This window comes from Carcharodon carcharias, chromosome 8, assembly GCF_017639515.1.
Source record: "Carcharodon carcharias isolate sCarCar2 chromosome 8, sCarCar2.pri, whole genome shotgun sequence".
Taxonomy (NCBI): domain Eukaryota; kingdom Metazoa; phylum Chordata; class Chondrichthyes; order Lamniformes; family Lamnidae; genus Carcharodon; species Carcharodon carcharias.
The window spans coordinates 18244598-18262288 of NC_054474.1; the positions used below are offsets into that span (position 1 = coordinate 18244598).

Sequence of the window (17691 nt, forward strand, 5' to 3'; positions counted from 1 at the left end):
AATCCACAAACAGAACTGTCCCGGTAGTCCGATGGTCTCAGCTTGCTCCTGCCCCACAGAACTCATTTCTCGTTATCTTGACTCCCTTCTCTCTCCCCTTGTCCAGTCCCTTCCCACCTACATCCGTGATTCCTCTGACACCTTACGTCACATCAACAATTTCCAGTTCCCTGGCCCCAACTGCTTCCTCTTCACCATGGACGTCCAATCCCTCTACACCTCCATCCCCCACCAGGATGGTCTGAGGGCCCTTAGCTTCTTCCGCGAACAGAGGCCCGAACAATCCCCATCCACCACTACTCTCCTCCGTCTGGCTGAACTTGTTCTCACACTAAACAATTTCTCCTTCAACTCCTCTCACTTCCTCCAAATAAAAGGTGTGGCTATGGGTACCCACATGGGCCCCAGCTATGCTTGTCTCTTTATGGGGTATGTGGAACATTCCTTGTTCCAGTCCTACTCCGGCCCCCTTCCACAACTCTTTCTCCGGTACATCGATAATTACTTCGGTGCTGCTTCATGCTCTCGTCGGGACTTGGAAAAATTTATTAATTTTGCTTCCAATCTCCACCCCTCCATCATTTTCACGTGGTCCATCTCTGACACTTCACTTCCCTTCCTTGACCTCTCTGTCTCAATCTCTGGTGATAGACTGTCCACCAATATCCATTACAAACCCACCGACTCCCACAGCTATCTCGACTACAGCTCCTCACACCCCACTTCCTGTAAGGACTCCATCCCATTCTCTCAGTTCCTTCGCCTCCGTCGCATCTGTTCCGATGATGCTACATTCAAAAACAGTTCCTCTGACATGTCCTTCTTCCTTTACCGAGGTTTTCCACCCACGGTCGTTGACAGGGCCCTCAACCGTGTCTGGCCCATCTCCCGCGCATCCGCCCTCACACCTTCTCCTCCCTCCCAGAACCATGATAGGGTCCCCCTTGTCCTCACATCACCTCACCAGCCTCCGCATTCAAAGGATCATCCTCTGCCATTTCCAGCATGATGCCATCAACAAACACATCTTCCCTTCACCCCCCCCCCTATCGGCATTCCGTAGGGATCGTTCCCTTCGGGACACCCTGGTCCACTCCTCCATCACCCCCTACTCCTCAACCCCCTCCTACAGCACCACCCCATGCCCACGCAAAACATGTAACACCTGCCCCTTCACTTCCTCTCTCCTCACTGTCCAAGGGCCCAAACACTCCTTTCAAGTGAAGCAGCATTTCACTTGCATTTCCCCCAACTTAGTCTACTGCGTTCGTTGCTCCCAATGTGTTCTCCTCTACACTGGAGACACCAAACGTAAACTGGGCAACCGCTTTGCAGAACACCTTCAGTCTGTCCGCAAGAATGACCCAAAACTCCCTGTCGCTTGCCATTTTAACACTCCACCCTGCTCTCTTGCCCACATGTCTGTCCTTGGCTTGATGCATTGTTCCAGTGAAGCCCAACGCAAACTGGAGGAACAACTCGTCTTTGGACTAGGCACTTTACAGCCTTCCGGACTGAATATTGAATTCAACAACTTTAGGTCTTGAGCTCCCTCCTCCATCCCTTCCCCCTTCCTTTTGTTTTTTCCAATAATTTATATAGATTTTTCTTTTCCCACCTATTTCCATTATTTTAAAATATTTTTAAATCTTTTATGCTCTCCCCACCCCCACTAGAGCTATACCTTGAGTGCCCTACCATCCATTCTTAATTAGCACAATTCATTTAGATAATATCACCAACTTTAACACCTGTTCTTTTGTTGTTGTCTGACATCTTTTGACGATCTGCTTCTACATCACTGCTTGTTTGTCCCTGCAACCACACCAACCCCCTTCACTTCTCTCCCCCCACCCAAACCCCCCCACACACCTTAAACCAGCTTATATGTCACCCCTTTCTTGGATTCACTCAGTTCTGTCGAAGGGTCATGAGGACTCAAAACGACAACTCTTTTCTTCTCTGCCGATGCTGCCAGACCTGCTGAGTTTTTCCAGGTAATTCTATTTTTGCTCTAAATTACTTAACTGGCTGGACGTGATTGGGTGCTATTTCCATTTGCCCAAACTCACTGATCCAGAATCATCCGAGAATGCAAAGATAAGCCTGGTTCTCTTAATTACAAACTGACTTAAATCCCTTTCCTCCTGAAATGTGTTTTCTGCCTGAGCTGGTTAATTTGCCCCAAACATACACTAACATCCAGCCACTGACTTCCACAATGCCTTCTGCCTTCCTGTTACTCGTCACAGCTTAAACTTGATAATAAAAAGCACAAAAGGCTACATTTTATACCCACACCTTTCTGCTGAAAGGTCAGAAGCTCTAACTGGGGTAGATGCGCAGGCACAGCCAACTGTTGACACCACAGAAGGTGATCTCACAAATCTATCCTCAACTCATCCGCCCAGATGTTTTTCATATCCATAGCTCAACATTCATTTCCTTCAGTTCCTCTGGCACTAGTTTCCTCCCCTAGCTCAAAAGACAACTCAGAAGAGTCAGCAGCATTGAGACACCCACACTGGGGGTAGTGACCTTGCTCATCCCAAAGATTTTGCAATTAACAGCCCAGCATTAGTTTTGTGAAGTTTATGTAAATAGTCAATTTAAATGTACAACAGAAAAATGCTGGAAATACACAACTGGTCAGGCAGGATCTGTGGAGAAGCAGTTCATGTTTCAGGTTGTTGGTATGGTGGTGTCGTGGTTTTATCACTGGACTAATCCAGAGGCTTGGATTAGTAACGTGGAAGACCTGTGTTCAAATCCCACTGTGCCAGTGTGAGAACCTGTGTTCAATTTTTAAAAATCTGGTCAGTAAGTACCCATAAAGCTGTCAGTCTAGCTAGGAAGGTCAAGTCCAGAGGTAACAGTGGTGTGGATGAGAGTTTCAGCAGCAGATGAGGTGAAGTAGGAGCAGAGTCAGGCGATGTTATTGATGGAGGTGGTAGACAGTCTTGGTGATGCAGAGGAAATCAATTATAGAAAAAATAGAACAGTAACAGCAGAGAAATTGGGTTATAAGTTCATAACAGGCTCAATTGAACAAGGTGGAAACTCATTGGCAATCTCCAGGACATCCCCAGAATGCATACACCACCACCCCACCTCCACACACTCCCCACCCCAACTCACGCTTGGGAAGTTTGTCTGGCACTGGTTACCATTCCTGGTACCAATTCTGCTAAATAAAAAGAAAGCCTACATAGAGAATCAGCAAGTTATTTGCCTGTGCACTGGGCCAGATCGATCAGGGGACAAGACGCATTTTGTAATTCACAATGTCAAACTCCAGCTCCATTCACATTGAAATAACCAGACCCAAACAATAATCGTTTGTGTTTTTTTTTTATTTTTTGTACATTTTAACTGATTTTTTTTATATAAAAGGAAAGCAGAATTACCACAAATTACAAAGGGCAAAACACTACCCAGAAGGAACCACATCAGACTAAAAAGCAAATACTCTAAGTGATTAATAGTTTATGTTACAAGCTCTTGTTCAAGTATTTTACAAGTTTGTTTTTAAAAGTGGGATAAATCTGCATTTGTTGTAGTTTCTAATATTCCAGCAGCCAGGATAAGGAGACTCACCAGCATCCTAAGCAGGCACTCTGGGCATTCCACTTCAGGTTAATATTTCACTCAGCCTGGCTCTGCAAGTCTATATTTAAACTGCTAAGGAATTGTAATAAATACTGAGCCACACGCTGCTGTAAGAGGTGATTCCTGGCTCATGAAAGCACTGGATTCCTTTTCAAACCATCAACCTGTCAATCTATTTTACAATAGGTTGTGCTCAAAGCTGAACCACGTGATTACATTCCTGGCAATTGAAAGCTGGGAGCGTAAGTATTGAAGCAGCTGAAATGGGAGTTCTCAGCTCTCAATGGGAAATACAGACTTTTAAACACAGAAGTTCTACCGGAAGGAGGCATTTCAAATTCAGAGACGAGAATAACAGGGTCTGGATGTTGAATTATTTTGGGCTGGGAAGGAGAAGCCGGTAAATAGAAACGTACTAGTGTTCCAGCATTCGTGTTTATCATCAGAAGTCAAACTGCAGCTGGCGAGGGCATAGCTGCCTAGCCCTGGAGGTCCCAGCTTGTGAGGACACAGCTGCTGAAGCCCATGGGGCAATATAAGGAACCTGTGTGTGGTTCAATTATAAATTTGCCCTCGAAAGGACACACTCGTATTCCCCCCTATATGCAGTGACATTCATATTTAAAATATAATCGCACTAGTGTTCCAGCATATACAATTACCAGCAGAGGTCAGTCTGCAGCCGCAAAGACCTGGCCAACCCCAGCCCTTGAGGCTCCAACCCACTTGGGGCAGGATTGCAATATGTGGAGCCCCTGGCACTGTGCGTGGTTCCTGTACAAGTTTGCACTTTAAAGGACAAGCTCTTATTCCCTGTTACGTGCAGTAGCATTCAAATTAAAATAAACTAAAATCCCATTTACTAAGATTTGGATGGAATTAAAAAGATTAAGCATAATGACTTGAAGCAGTTGTGTGTGTGTGTGAAATGGTTGGAGGTTGAAGTGAAATGAACTAATGTGAAACTTGCTAATTAGAATGGGCTTACATACTGGTTTGGACTTTCCTAATGAAGAAAGGTCGGTGGGAAGTATGTCTATCAAAGAAAGAAAATTAGTGCAAGCCCGATCTCTCAGAACAAACAACTGTCTTGCCAAATCTAGCACATTTACAGCTCAATAATTTGAGAGTTGAATATTGGAAATAAAATTAAATGTTCCAAGAAACGCACCCATTTCCCCCCCCCTCATTCAGCTCCTGGCACAAAAAACTGATAAACAAGCCCAGAATTCACGAAGCTGTTTTTAAAGATGCACTCAAAGCACTATACCAGCTCGTGCACTATTTACATATCCGAGTTCATATTCAATTCTACCAGGATCCTCCCCCAATCTTTGCTGTAAACAGTAACATTGATATAAACTCGTGTACTAGGCCAGCAAGGCACCCAGTCCAATTCTTCACCAGTTTCAGGCAACCACTCTTGTCAAGTATATCAATGCTGCTTAGTGCAGTGAAGTATTCTGCTCTAACTCACCACTTTCTACCCTGCTCTGGATTTGAAATCTTGGGAGATCGGAGGCTTCACTCTGAGGGATTCACAAACGTTCTCAGTGAGATCACATTACTGAACTGATATCTGCTGCTGGGTCAACAGCAGAGCAACTTGCAGCAAGTCCAAGCTGCAATCAAGGGCAGAACTTGTGTGTCACTGTAACTGAGGATTTGCTCCAGTAATTTCACACAACTGCTATTATTCCAGAGAGAACAGGACTAGATTCTGGAGTAAATGAACTAAACAGCACATTTAGCAAGATAGAATCATCACACTTTTCCCAATAGCTTCACAACTCATGCAGAGTTTCAAGAAAGCTAGAAGCAAGCTTAAATGTGGAACTTTTCCAAAGATTTAACAAACTAGATAATTCTGAACAACTGGAGGGACACATCTCCCCCTGCCCAGGGTTGCCCGAACCCTGAACACTTCACTACACATTCTCAGGACTTTCTGTAACTCTCAGTAATTTGAAAAAAGAGGGATGTTTTGAATTCTCAGTCACGTTGTTTGACGTGTGACTGCCTAATATTGAGGGGGCTGTGGATTCCTGTCTGGAGAGTGACCATATATGAAACATTCCATCTCTTAATTCCAATTGTCAATTTAGGGTCTTTCTGAACATGAGCATTACTGCAAAAGTGAAATCTCATGTATAGTTTACAAGCTTAGAATAGAAATTATTTAGAAGTCATACAATCATTTGGGGACTCCCAAATACTGAATGTTTTGAAGGAACATCCAGTCACTTATACAGACAAAAACTTAAAACATCTGAAGGGAACACTTGCAGAACAAAATAAACTAGAACGAGTGGATACTGTGGCTCCTGGGAATGCGCAGTTACACTGAGTGTTAAACCAGCTCCTGAAAGCGCGGAGTTACACCGAGTATTAAACCCACTCCCGGGAACACACAGTTACTTACACAGGGTTGAAGCTGGATATTCCACAACGAAGTTGGGTTCATCATTCAGTACATGAACTACAGTCATTAACAGCTGCACAGTGACTCCATGTACTTCAGCAAGAAACACTTGGAAGATACGTTTACAGCAGTCTGAATTGAGTGCTATACCTTGTACTTTAACCTCTATTCGCCCCACCCCCGTCATTCTGATTGTAAAGAACAGGCTTGCCCGGGTGCCTTTCTCCACTCACACTGAGGAAGCCTCACTCAAAAGGAGGAAGCCTTTCATTGCCCTTTGCTATATAATCTAAGGTTTGCTAAAACAATTAAAAACTATACTGGAGCAAGTCACGGTGGAAGGAAGAAGGGCTCTAACATTGAGCTCTGTTCCAGAGGTGCCCGATCTTTTCACGGAGCACTACTGCTTGTGAGAGTGATCAGTTGATGGAAAGATGGTTTCAATTCCCTCCTAGTAACTGGATAGTTATTAGGCATGACTTCACAACAACATGTTTGAATCTGGAATACTACTCATCTGACTATGATTTAAGCTCTGATACTTTGTCTGTTAGCAGGCTGCAGTGTCCAACAGTGGCAGACAAACTAGAAATAGAATGGGCAGGTGTTCAGGTAAACAATACCCCCAGGAATGGGCAGATGTTCAGGTAGACAATACGGGACACGAAGAATGGGCAGGTGTTCAGGTAAACAATACCCCCGGGAGAATGGGCAGGTTTTCAGGTAAACAATAGCCCCGGGAGAATGGGCAGGTGTTCAGGTAAACAATACGGGACACGGGGAGAATGGACAGGTGTTCAGGTAAACAATACGCGACACGGAGAATGGGCAGGTGTTCAGATAGACAATATGGGACATGAGGAGAATGGGCAGGTGTTCAGATAGACAATATGGGACATGAGGAGAATGGGCCAGTGTTCAAGCAGACAATACGTGACACGGGGAGAATGGGCAGGTGTTCAGGTAAACAATGCTGGACATAGAGAGGATGGAAGGTCCAAGTACAGAACATGGGGCAGTGGGGCACAGAGGCAAATGGTTCAAAGGGAAGAAAAATGTATTTTACCTAGCTGTTGGTGGAAGCTGTGCCTTTAACCCAGAGAAACACAGAATAAATCCACAGCACCTTTTTTTTTAAATAATATGTGCAACTGACTTATATCCAGCATCTGTGAAACCAGAATTTCTTTGGCAAATATGGCTAGATTCTTGAATATTTCTCACTTAGGAAAAAAATGACATTCAGCGATAATTTCATGGTCTCACATTATATACAAATCGCCCCATGAATCAGACACGAGTTCTAAATGCAAGTGTGAGTTTAGCATAAGCAAAGAGAAGCTTACCAAATATTCCAAGTTACCTGAAATAAAACATGTTCAAGATCTAGGTTCCTGTCTAGCAGAGGCATTTTTAAAGTATTTCTCTTTTAAATAAAAGCAGCTTCACATTCTCCTAACTGAGCTGGCTAAGCATTCAGGATACCTCGACCCTGAATACTGCCAACGATGCAGCCTTTTAGTTACAAATATGTCAGTCTGATTTGCATGAAAATTCTGGTTAAATTGGTCAAACCCGACTGATTTACAAGTGATCATAGTCCTGCATTACAGGAACTCCTGAGAGTCACTGGGACTCCCTAAGTGTATGGTGTAAACAATAAGTGTTTTCAAAATCACACTGGGAAGCAGGGTTATTCCCCAGTACTCACACAATACTCAAAACTCCTTAAACTGACCTGCTTTGGCCAGGTTTTCATATCCTACAAGTGGCTGCTGTTTAACTGACTCATCTTCAGAAAGAATTAGCATCAATGGCAAATGTTAGCCTGAAGTTAAAACATTCAACAACATGGATAAGAGCTTCGGATTCAGGAGCTAGTCCTTCAGGAAATTCAGCCTGGAGGAGAGAGGAAGACAGAAGTTGCACCCAGCACTCAATCAGCACTAACATACCTGATTTTACAATGGCAGATCGGACTAGCCAAATAAAAAATCAAGTCAAACTGGTTACATGGGGATACCGGAGCCTTTTCCCACTGTTTACATTGCACATACCCTCCTAAGCAGCCCAGGGCATTTCACCAACATTGACTCAGCTAGCTGGGAGGGCATGGCGGCCCTGGGAAAACAAAGCCTGCTGAGTGAGCGAGAGAGAGGAGGAGTGAAAGAAAAAGCGAGAGAGAGAGAGAGAACGAGAACAAAGAAAGAACAAGTGAGAGGGAGACCGAGTGAACAAGAACGAGCGCCAAATGCACTCAATAAGGGAGAGCAGAGAAAGTGCATTTTCTATCACCAAGAGTGCCATCCAACTAGCTGGCCACTGACTGATCAAACTCTTGCCAACAGTCCCCCTTGAGGAAAAGGCAGTCCAGAATCTGAGCTCTGAGCTGTAGTTAGAAAAGCAAAGCTACCAGGCTGCTCCTAGTACCAACTTCTCTAGGGCCCAATTATGCAACTTACCCCATCCATGAGAAACATGCATACCAATCACAACATAATAATCTGATATTACAAATATCACAATAGCATGTCCCAATATACTTTGATGTAGCAAATCTGCAATAATCACAGGGCTCAGTTTTCCTATATACTGCTAACCAGACCACACTAATGTGACAATGATTAACAAAAAGAAAACACCAAGCCTTGTGCTCCTAGTGATGGTCGCATTTCCAGAACAACAGCTAGAATAATGGGAGTTAAGATTACCACTGTACAGTACATCAAAAATAAATCACACTGCGACATCCCTACGTAACACACATTTTGAGAATGATGTTGCCCAATATAAATTTCAGCAATGTTACTGATTGTTACTCCAAGCAGGCAGCTCACCAACTAAGATGAAGTCGGACTGTAGCGTTTTTCAAGGTGATGGCGGTTTGAGTTTGGGAGAAGGGAAAAAGACAACTGGACAGGAGCAATAAAACATTTGTGGCCAAAGGCACTGCAGCAGTGGCTTTGATCAATAGTTTGATGTGGGGTCAATGAGCCGTTGCCATGGCTACTTCCTAATGTCTTTATCTCTGGTTATCAGACTGATGTCCTTTACCATGAACAAGCGGAATAAGGCCGGACAGAAAAGTATCTGCCACTCTATAGGATTTCTGTTTTAAATCACCTTTTTGATCCCGCCTGCGGTAACTTTAAATCGGGTACAAACAAAATCTTGACAATTCAAAATCCAGGATAAGGAACTGATAATTTTATCAAGACTAGCAGGCCAATAGGAGAGTCATTAGCCGAGCGAGCAGAATTTAACTATATGCTGCCCAGAAACAGGAGCAGGCAGTAATAAGGCATCTTTTTAATCCCGTTCTCAAGGGACGGGTTTTGATTTTTTTTGTTTTTTTTTGTGTTTTCTGGATATCTGAGTGAAGCTGTATTGTCGACCCCTAAATCAAGCAGGTGAATTGTATTTTAGCCAACTGTTCTCATGCAACATTCATTCATATGGGTGAAGGACGTGAAACTGGCTTTGAATACAAGTCTTCAGGCAGCTGATGCACTTGTCCACTGCCCAGCATTGAAGAATGTCTGATATCGGGCCCAGTTTTTCTGTCAGTCATTGAGGTGACAATACCAAAAGTTCAAATAAAAGATCCAGGGTTGAGGGGCAGAGTCCAAGCTCTATTTTTTTGCACTTTGCACTTGCAGGGATTCCGCTGAAGCAGTGTCCTGGCTCAGAGTGGAGTTGGCTCCTTCTGTCGTGCTTTTGGAGGGGAGCTGTGACCCAGTCTCAGCCTCACTGATGGCGCTCGTCATTTTAATGGAAGACAACGATGGCAGGCGCCGTTTCTCATCAGCTGTTAAAGAATGACGCTTGCGGCCAACTTCATCACAAATTGGAGGCTGCAACGAAAATAGTTCTTTCATTGTATAATCTGGTGAATCGCATTCTTCATTGATCACAACTGAACACTTTTCTCATTGTAAGTTTAACTATTTTACGATCGAGAGAACTAGACCAAGAATAAAACAAACAGACTGCTTTATTTGATTATTTATCAAGAACCAATCCAATGGTTCTATTAAACTCTATTAAAGCAGGTTTTGTGCATTTAGATGACAGTAATTCTAGCCAAAACATTAATGTACTCCCTTTATATGGATAGCTCTCAAAGAACAACAATCACTGGAATGACTTCAAAACAAAGCAATCTACCACTAAAGTCCTTTGAGGACGTTCGTTAAATATACAACTATGCCACTTCCTTCAGCTTTCATGTCACAGGGAACGCTGGGGCTGAATCTAGGAACAGGTCGCCTGGCACCTTGCAGCTGGTAACTGTTGCTCAGGCGTAGACACCAGAAAATATTCATGCTAGCTGACATCAGTCTTATAGCAAGCCTGACCATTAGGAGGTGGCAAAATAGGAAGAAGTGGCAAGTGAATGGATAGTGAAAAGGCAAGCGGTACTAGAGGTAGGGGACCATCTTGTACCTGAGATTGAGGGAGTGGTTAACAGGTATTTTGCCTCAGATTTTCCATGGGAAGGTCAGGATTTGGAGTGTCAGCAGAGCCATTGCTGTCAATTAACATTCAAGTAGAATCTACGTTTAAAGTCTCCAGGATAGGGTGGCATCCATCCTAAAATGCCGGTGAGGTAAAGATAGGTGAGTCACAAACCATAACTTCCAAAAACCTTTACAAACAGGAATTACAGAGAGGGCAGCAGACAGGAAAACATTCAAGAAGGGGAATGGGAGAGCCCAGAGGATAAATAGCCGAATTAACATTAAAGCAATTAAATTTCTCTGTTTCAGGGAGTCAATGATGGGAATTATCATAAGAGACTGAGGAGACAGATTTAAAGAAATATCTGTGCAATTGGATGTTGGAACCTGGAAAGCATTGCCACATGGAGTGGCTTAGCCAGAGACCTTAGATCTGAAGTAAAAACTGATATCTAAAGCAAAGGAAGAAATTAGCATAGAACAGTGCAGCCAGATTAATTTCAGATTGAAACAGAGCAAAGAGGAGATATCAGGCAGTAGGATTATTATCGAACTGCTGTCACAAAGGAGCGACAGAAAGATCCTGTTCTGTGCTTCAAATGCCTGTGGGTCCATGTGTTTTTGAGGTTGGCAGAAAGTGGGTTGTATTTGTGCTGTGGCCTCTTCCATTTTTCATTTGGATATAGGTATTGGGGGAAATGTATTGAAAATTTCCGATACCAAATTATGAGGCACAGCAAAGAGAGGATGATTTGGATGACACCAACAGGCTCCTCTTTCAGATTCGTAGCAGATACAGATCAATGTGCAGAAATGTGAGAAGCGCACCATTTTGGGCCAGAAGCGGAATGTTACTCTAAATGATAAAACTCTGAGCGAAGAAGAGATCGATCAATCTGTCGATGCAGGACACAGATCTCAAAATGGTTGAAATTCTGACAGAATGGCCTTAAAAAAGCGAGGGAGTGATGCTGAATCTAAGAATTGTGTGTGGGTGGCTAAGATCTCGCACTTTATATTTTTATAAAATATATACACATTTCCTCATAGCTAATGTCTAAAAATTTTAAAAAATGGACAAAGATCCTTTTAAAATGGCTGAAGCTATGTCTGTGACCTTGAACAAAAGGAACAATTTGACAGTATCAAAGAAATTTGCACCTCGTTATCTCTGAAAAGACCCTTATGGCCATGAGGGCTGCAAAGACCAAATTCAAAGTGAACTATACAACGGCCATCTGCACTTCAGAACCAAGGCTGGCCAACCAAAATCTACTAGTCTGCTAGGACAAAGAGCCCTGTAAGCTCCCTTTCCATTCTTAATAGCTGGGACATTTAACAATCTTGGGGACCCAGACGAGGAATACACAGCCTTTTGTCAACTGTGGTGTGGGAGAGGTGGGACTCATGTGATATGAACCTTTAGCTAGGTGAACCAGTTTAATGTCTTGCTGTACTGCAAAAACTAAGTCTGCGATTTTTCCAAGCAACAGCACAGAAAAGGGGCTCTGTCCCGGTTTGAATGCCTGGCCCCATCTACACTGTTTCGACTGGAACTGCTGTACCATTGCCTACAAGGCTGATTCATCTCTGCGTCCCTCTCTCATCGTGGAAGTCAACTCTGATGGAAAAGTGAATTATCCAGTATCAATTTTCAACTAGTCGACCCGTGAAGTAATACACCATTGGACTTTGGTTCTGGACTCTGGACGCACGTGAAACAATCATTATTTTCTCTGTGGTCTTTGCCCTGCTTTCTCTATCCCTCTTTTACTGTATGAGTGGACAGGGAGCTACATAGTAACCCCCCTCCTGCATTTTGCATGCCTGAAAATAATCTAACCCTCTGAGTTTATCCTATCTTGAGTTTGTGGGTTTATTAACAGAAAATTGAAACACACTGCCTCTTATAAAGGTGGAAGCAAATCAAAATTCCTGTCTATTTACAGATGGGTGGTGAGGGGCGAAATTAGGGCTGTTTAAGATAACTCCTCTCCTGTCTGTAACAATTATTTATGCCACAGCTGGAATATTGTGTTCAGTTCTGGGTCTATTAAAGGAAGGATATTAGCGCCAAGGTGAAAGGAGTGAAGGAGTATAGTTATGAAAAATAGATACAAAAAAACGGACTTCAGATTTTTAAAAAGATGAAGCAGAGAGAGGCTAACAGTGATTCAAATGGAAAGAAATGCCTAATTTCCCCTGCAATTCTTTTGCTGATTATTTTAAATGTATGACTTCTGTTTGCTTACCTACATGCCAGAGGAAATAGCTTTTCCCTACTTTCTCTATTAAAACCCTCAATTTTAAATATCTCTTTGAGATCTCCCTTAATCTTGTATATTCAAAGTAGAACAATTCTAGCTTCACTAATTTCTTCATATAACTGAATTCCCTCTTCCCTGGAATCACCCTGGTAAACCTCCCCTAGACCCTTTACAGGACATTGTCCTCCTGGCTGAAGCGTGACATCCAGAACAGCACACAGTACTCCAGCTGAGGTCTAATCAGATTTGTAAACATTTAGTATGACTTCCTTGTTTTTATATTCATTACCAAGCCACATTCCAAATAAAGAGGGGGATACAAAGAAGGCTGAAGAGCAATAACGATATGAGGTTCAATAGTTAGGGAAACAGACGAGCATTTCTGCAGTCACAGGTGTGAATCCAGGATGGCATGTTGCCTCCCTGGTGCCAGGATCAAAGATGTCATTGTGCGGTGACAGAGCACAGAGAGGGGAGGGTGAACAGCCAATGGTTGTGGTCCACATCAGTACCAGTAACAGAGGCAAAAAGAGGGAGGTGGTCCTGCAGTCAGAATTTAGGGACATAGGCAGTAAATTAGTCTGCCTGTCTTAAAAGTAATCACTGGTATCACGCACAAGCGAGTATAGAAATAGGAGGATAGAAATAGGAAGATGGCTGGAGAGATGCTGCAGGAGGGAGGGCTTTAGATCTTGGGATCAGTACTGGGGGAGATGGAACCTATAAAAAGTCAGCAGGTTACACCTAAACAGAGTCAGGACCAATTTCCTTGCAGGGTGATTTGCAGGGTGGGTTTAACCAAACTTGGCCAGGTTGTGGGAATCAGAAGGTCATACTAGAGAGGGATACCAAGATGCAAAGAATAAGAAGAAAAGTAATGAAGTTTAAATTAGGGTTACTGTGCATGTAGAGTGTGGTTTATAAAATTGGTGAGGTGCAGTTAGCCATGTGATATTGTGGCAATAACAGAGACCTAGCTCAAAGAAGGGTAAGACTAGGTATTATATATTCCTGGATACAAGGTGCTCAGAAAAGATAGGAAAGGTGGGGTGGCACCCACAGTGGTTGATTAAGGACACCATTGCAGTATTGGAGAGAGAGATGTCCCAGAAGTCAAGAACAGAATCCATTTGGGTAGAGCTAAGGAACAAAAGAGGGGCGGTTACATTGCTTGGTGTAGTCTATAGGCCACCGACTAATAGGAAAGATGTAGGGGAACAAATCTGCAAGGAAATTACAAATAGGTGCAAGAATTATAGCAAAGTTATGGGGGATTTTCATTATCCAATCATATTGAGATAATAGTAGTGTAAAGGGCAGAGAGGGGCAAAATTCCCTACAGAGTTCCTAGTCGAATTTTCTACAGCATTATGTTTCCAGTCAAACATGAAAGGAAGCATGATCTGATGGCTCTCCGCTTCTTCCTCGAACAGAGGACCGAACAATCCCCATCCACCACTACTCTCCTCCGTCTGGCTGAACTTGTTCTCTCACTAAACAATTTCTCCTTAAACTCCTTTCACTTCCTCCAAATAAAAGGTGTGGCTATGGGTACCTGCATGGGTCCCAGTTATGCCTGTCTCTTTATGGGGTACGTGGAACATTCCTTGTTCCAGTCCTACTCTGGCCCCCTCCCACAACTCTTTCTCCGGTATATCGATGATTACTTCGGTGCTGCTTCATGCTCTCGTCCAGACCTGGAAAAATTTTTATTAATTTTGCTTCCAATTTCCACCCCTCTATCATTTTCACATGGTCCATCTCTGACACTTCCCTTCCTTCCTTGACCTCTCTGTCTCAATTTCTGGTGATAGACTGTCCACCAATATTCATTACAAGCCTACCGACTCCCACAGCTACCTTGACCACAGCTCCTCACACCCCACTTCCTGTAAAGAGTCCATCCCATTCTCTCAGTTCCTTTGCCTCCGTCACATCTGTTCTGATGACGCCACTTTCAAAAACAGTTCCTCTGACATGTCTTCCTTCTTCCTTAATCGTTTTCCACCCACAGTGGTTGACCCCTCAACCGTGTCCAGCCCATCTCCCGCATATCCACCCTCACACCTTCCTCTCCCTCCCAGAACCATAATAGGGTCCCCCTTGTCCTCACTTATCACCCCACCAGCCTCCGCATTCAAGGATCATCCTCCACCACTTCTGCCAACTCCAGCATGATGCCACTGCCAAACACATCTTTCCTTCACCCCCCCCCCACCCCCCCAACCCCACGCCCACCCGCCCGCCCAGCAGCATTCTGCAGGGATCGTTCCCTCCGGGACACCCTGGTCCACTCCTCCATCACCCCCAACACCTCAACCCCCTCCCATGGCACCTTCCCATGCAACTGCAGGAGGTGCAACACCTGCCCCTTTACTTCCCCTCTCCTCACTGTACAAGGGCACAAACACTCCTTTCAAGTGAGGCAGCATTTTACTTGCACGTCCCTCAATTTAGTCTATTGCATTCACTGCTCCCAATGCAGTTTCCTCTACATTGGAGAGATCAAACGCAGACTGGGTGACTGCTTTGCGGAACACCTTCGGTCTGTCCGCAAGCATCACCCAGACCTCCCTGTCGCTTGCTATTTCAATACTCCACCCTGCTCTCATGCCCACATGTCCGTCCGTGGCCTGCTGCATTGTTCCAGTGAAGCTCAATGCAAACTGGAGGAACGACACCTCATCTTCCGACTAGGCACATTACAGGCTTCTGGACTGAATATTGAGTTCAACAATTTTAGATCATGAACTCTCTCCTCCATCCCCACCCCCTTTCTTCCAATAATTTATATAAATTTTTCTTTTCCCACCTATTTCCATTATTTTTAAATGTATTTCCATCCATTGTTTTATCTCTACCTTTTAGCCTATTTCGATTCCTTCACCCCACCCCCACTAAGGCTAAGTGTACCTTGCTTGTCCTGCTTTCTATGCTTAATTAGCACATTCCTTAGATAACCGTCAACACCTCTTTGTCCTTTCGTCTATGACATCTTTTGGTTATCTCCACCTATCACCGGCCCTCTATCCAGCTCTACCTCTCCCACCCCTCCTTTAGACCAGCTTATATTTCACTTCTTTTCTATTTTTCCTTAGTTCTGTTGAAGCGTCATACGGACTTGAAACATTAACTGTGTTCCTCTATGCAGATGCTGTCAGACCTGCTGAGTTTTTCCAGGTATTTGTGATTTTGTTTTGGATTTCCAGCATCCTAAGTTTTTTGCTTTTATGAAAGGAGGCATTACTGGACCTGGTTCTTGAGAGTAACGTGGGTCAAGTGTCAGTAGGAAGCATTTAAGGGACAGCGATCATTCTATCATAAGGTTTAAGTTGGCTATGGAAAAGGACAGGAACAACCCAGGGTAAGAATAATTAACTGGGGAAAGCCAGTTAATGCTGTATAAATGGTTCTGGCCCAGATGAATTGGAATTAAAGATTAGCAGGCAAAACTGAAACTGAACAGCCTTTAAAGAAGAGTACAGTCAAGGCAATATTCCTACAAAGGGGAAAGGTTGGGCAAACAAATCCAGGGCTCCTTGAGTGACAAAGACATGGAGATTAAGATGAAGTGGAAAAAGAGTGTTAGTACAGATGTCAGGTGGATAATATAATTGAGGGTCAAGCCAATACAGAAGGTTCAGAAGAGGATTGAAAAAAAAGAGTATGAGAAGGGGCTGGCAGCTAACATAAAAAATAATCTAAGTCCATAGCCATATAATTAGTATAAAGGCGGTAAGAGGAGGAACGGGGATAATTAGGGACCAAAAAGGGGTTTATGCGTAGAGGCAGGGGGAACTTGCTGAGGCATTAAATGAATACTTTGCACCTGTCTTTACCAAGCAAGATACTGCTGCCCAGGTCATGGTGAAAGAGGATGTAGTTCAGACACTTGATGGGTTTAAAATTGAGGAGGCGACGGCATTGTCTGTACTTAAAGTTGATAAGGTACCAAGATTGGATGAGATGCATCCAAGGATACTGAAGGAAGTGGGTGTGGGAATTACAGTGGCACTGACCATAATTTTACAATCTTCCTTAGAGTTGGGTGTTGCTAGGGGATGGAGAATTGCAAATGTCACACCAAAAAAGGGTGTAAAGATAAGCATAGCAACTACAGGCCAGTAAGTTTAGCCACAAAAAACCTTTAGAAATAATTCGGGACAAAATTAATGGTCACTTGGGCAAATGCAGGTTAATTAAGGAAAACCAGCATGGATTTGTTAAAGGAAAATCATTTTTAATTAATTTGCTTGAGTTTTTTTGATGAGGGTAATATTGTTCATGTAGTGCACATGGAATTCCAAAAGGCATTTAATAAAGTGCTACAGAACAGATTTGAGAGTAAAGTTATGGTTCAAGGAATAAAAGGGACAGGAGCAACATGGATACAAAATTGGCTGAGTGACAGGAAACATGGGGAATGGTTGTTTTTAGGTCTGGAGGAAGGATCCTTGCTTTTCCTGATATATATTAATGACCTTGGTGTCCAGGGGATGATTTCAAATTTATGGATGATATGAAATTTGGAAGCATTGTGAACTGTCGAGGAGGATAGTGTAGAACTGCAAAGGACATAGACAGATTGGTGGAGTTGGCAGACAAGTGGCAGATGAAACTGATTGCAGAGAAGTGTAAAGTGATTCACTTTGCTAGGAAGAATGCAGAGAAACAATGTAAAATAAAGGGTACAATTCTAAAGGGAGTGTAGGAGCAGAAGGGCCGGGTTGTATCTGTGCAAAAGTCATTGAAGGTGGCAGGACAGGTTGAGAAAGCGGTTAATTAAGCACATAGCATCCTTTATCAATAGGAGTAGAGTACAAAAGCAATGAAGTCATGTTAAACCTGTATAAAACATTGGTTCAGCGTCAACTGGAGTAATGCGTCCAGTTCTAACCGCCACACTTTAGGAAGAATGAGAAGGCATTAGGGA

General features: G+C 43.5%; 1 protein-coding gene across 3 annotated transcripts in view; it reads right to left on the bottom strand.

The window, feature by feature from the left end:
• Nucleotides 1–3335: 3335 nt before the first annotated feature.
• larp1 (La ribonucleoprotein 1, translational regulator) overlaps nucleotides 3336–17691 on the bottom strand; it is a 124933-nt gene continuing 110577 nt past the window's right edge. For 2 of the 3 annotated variants that reach the window (XM_041193275.1, XM_041193274.1), the window contains one exon: nucleotides 3336–9885. In XM_041193275.1, coding sequence (XP_041049209.1) covers nucleotides 9664–9885 — 222 coding nt within the window. In that variant the 3' untranslated portion in view covers nucleotides 3336–9663. The remainder of the gene's footprint in view (nucleotides 9886–17691) is intronic. The other variant, XR_005943759.1, reaches the window with a different exon arrangement.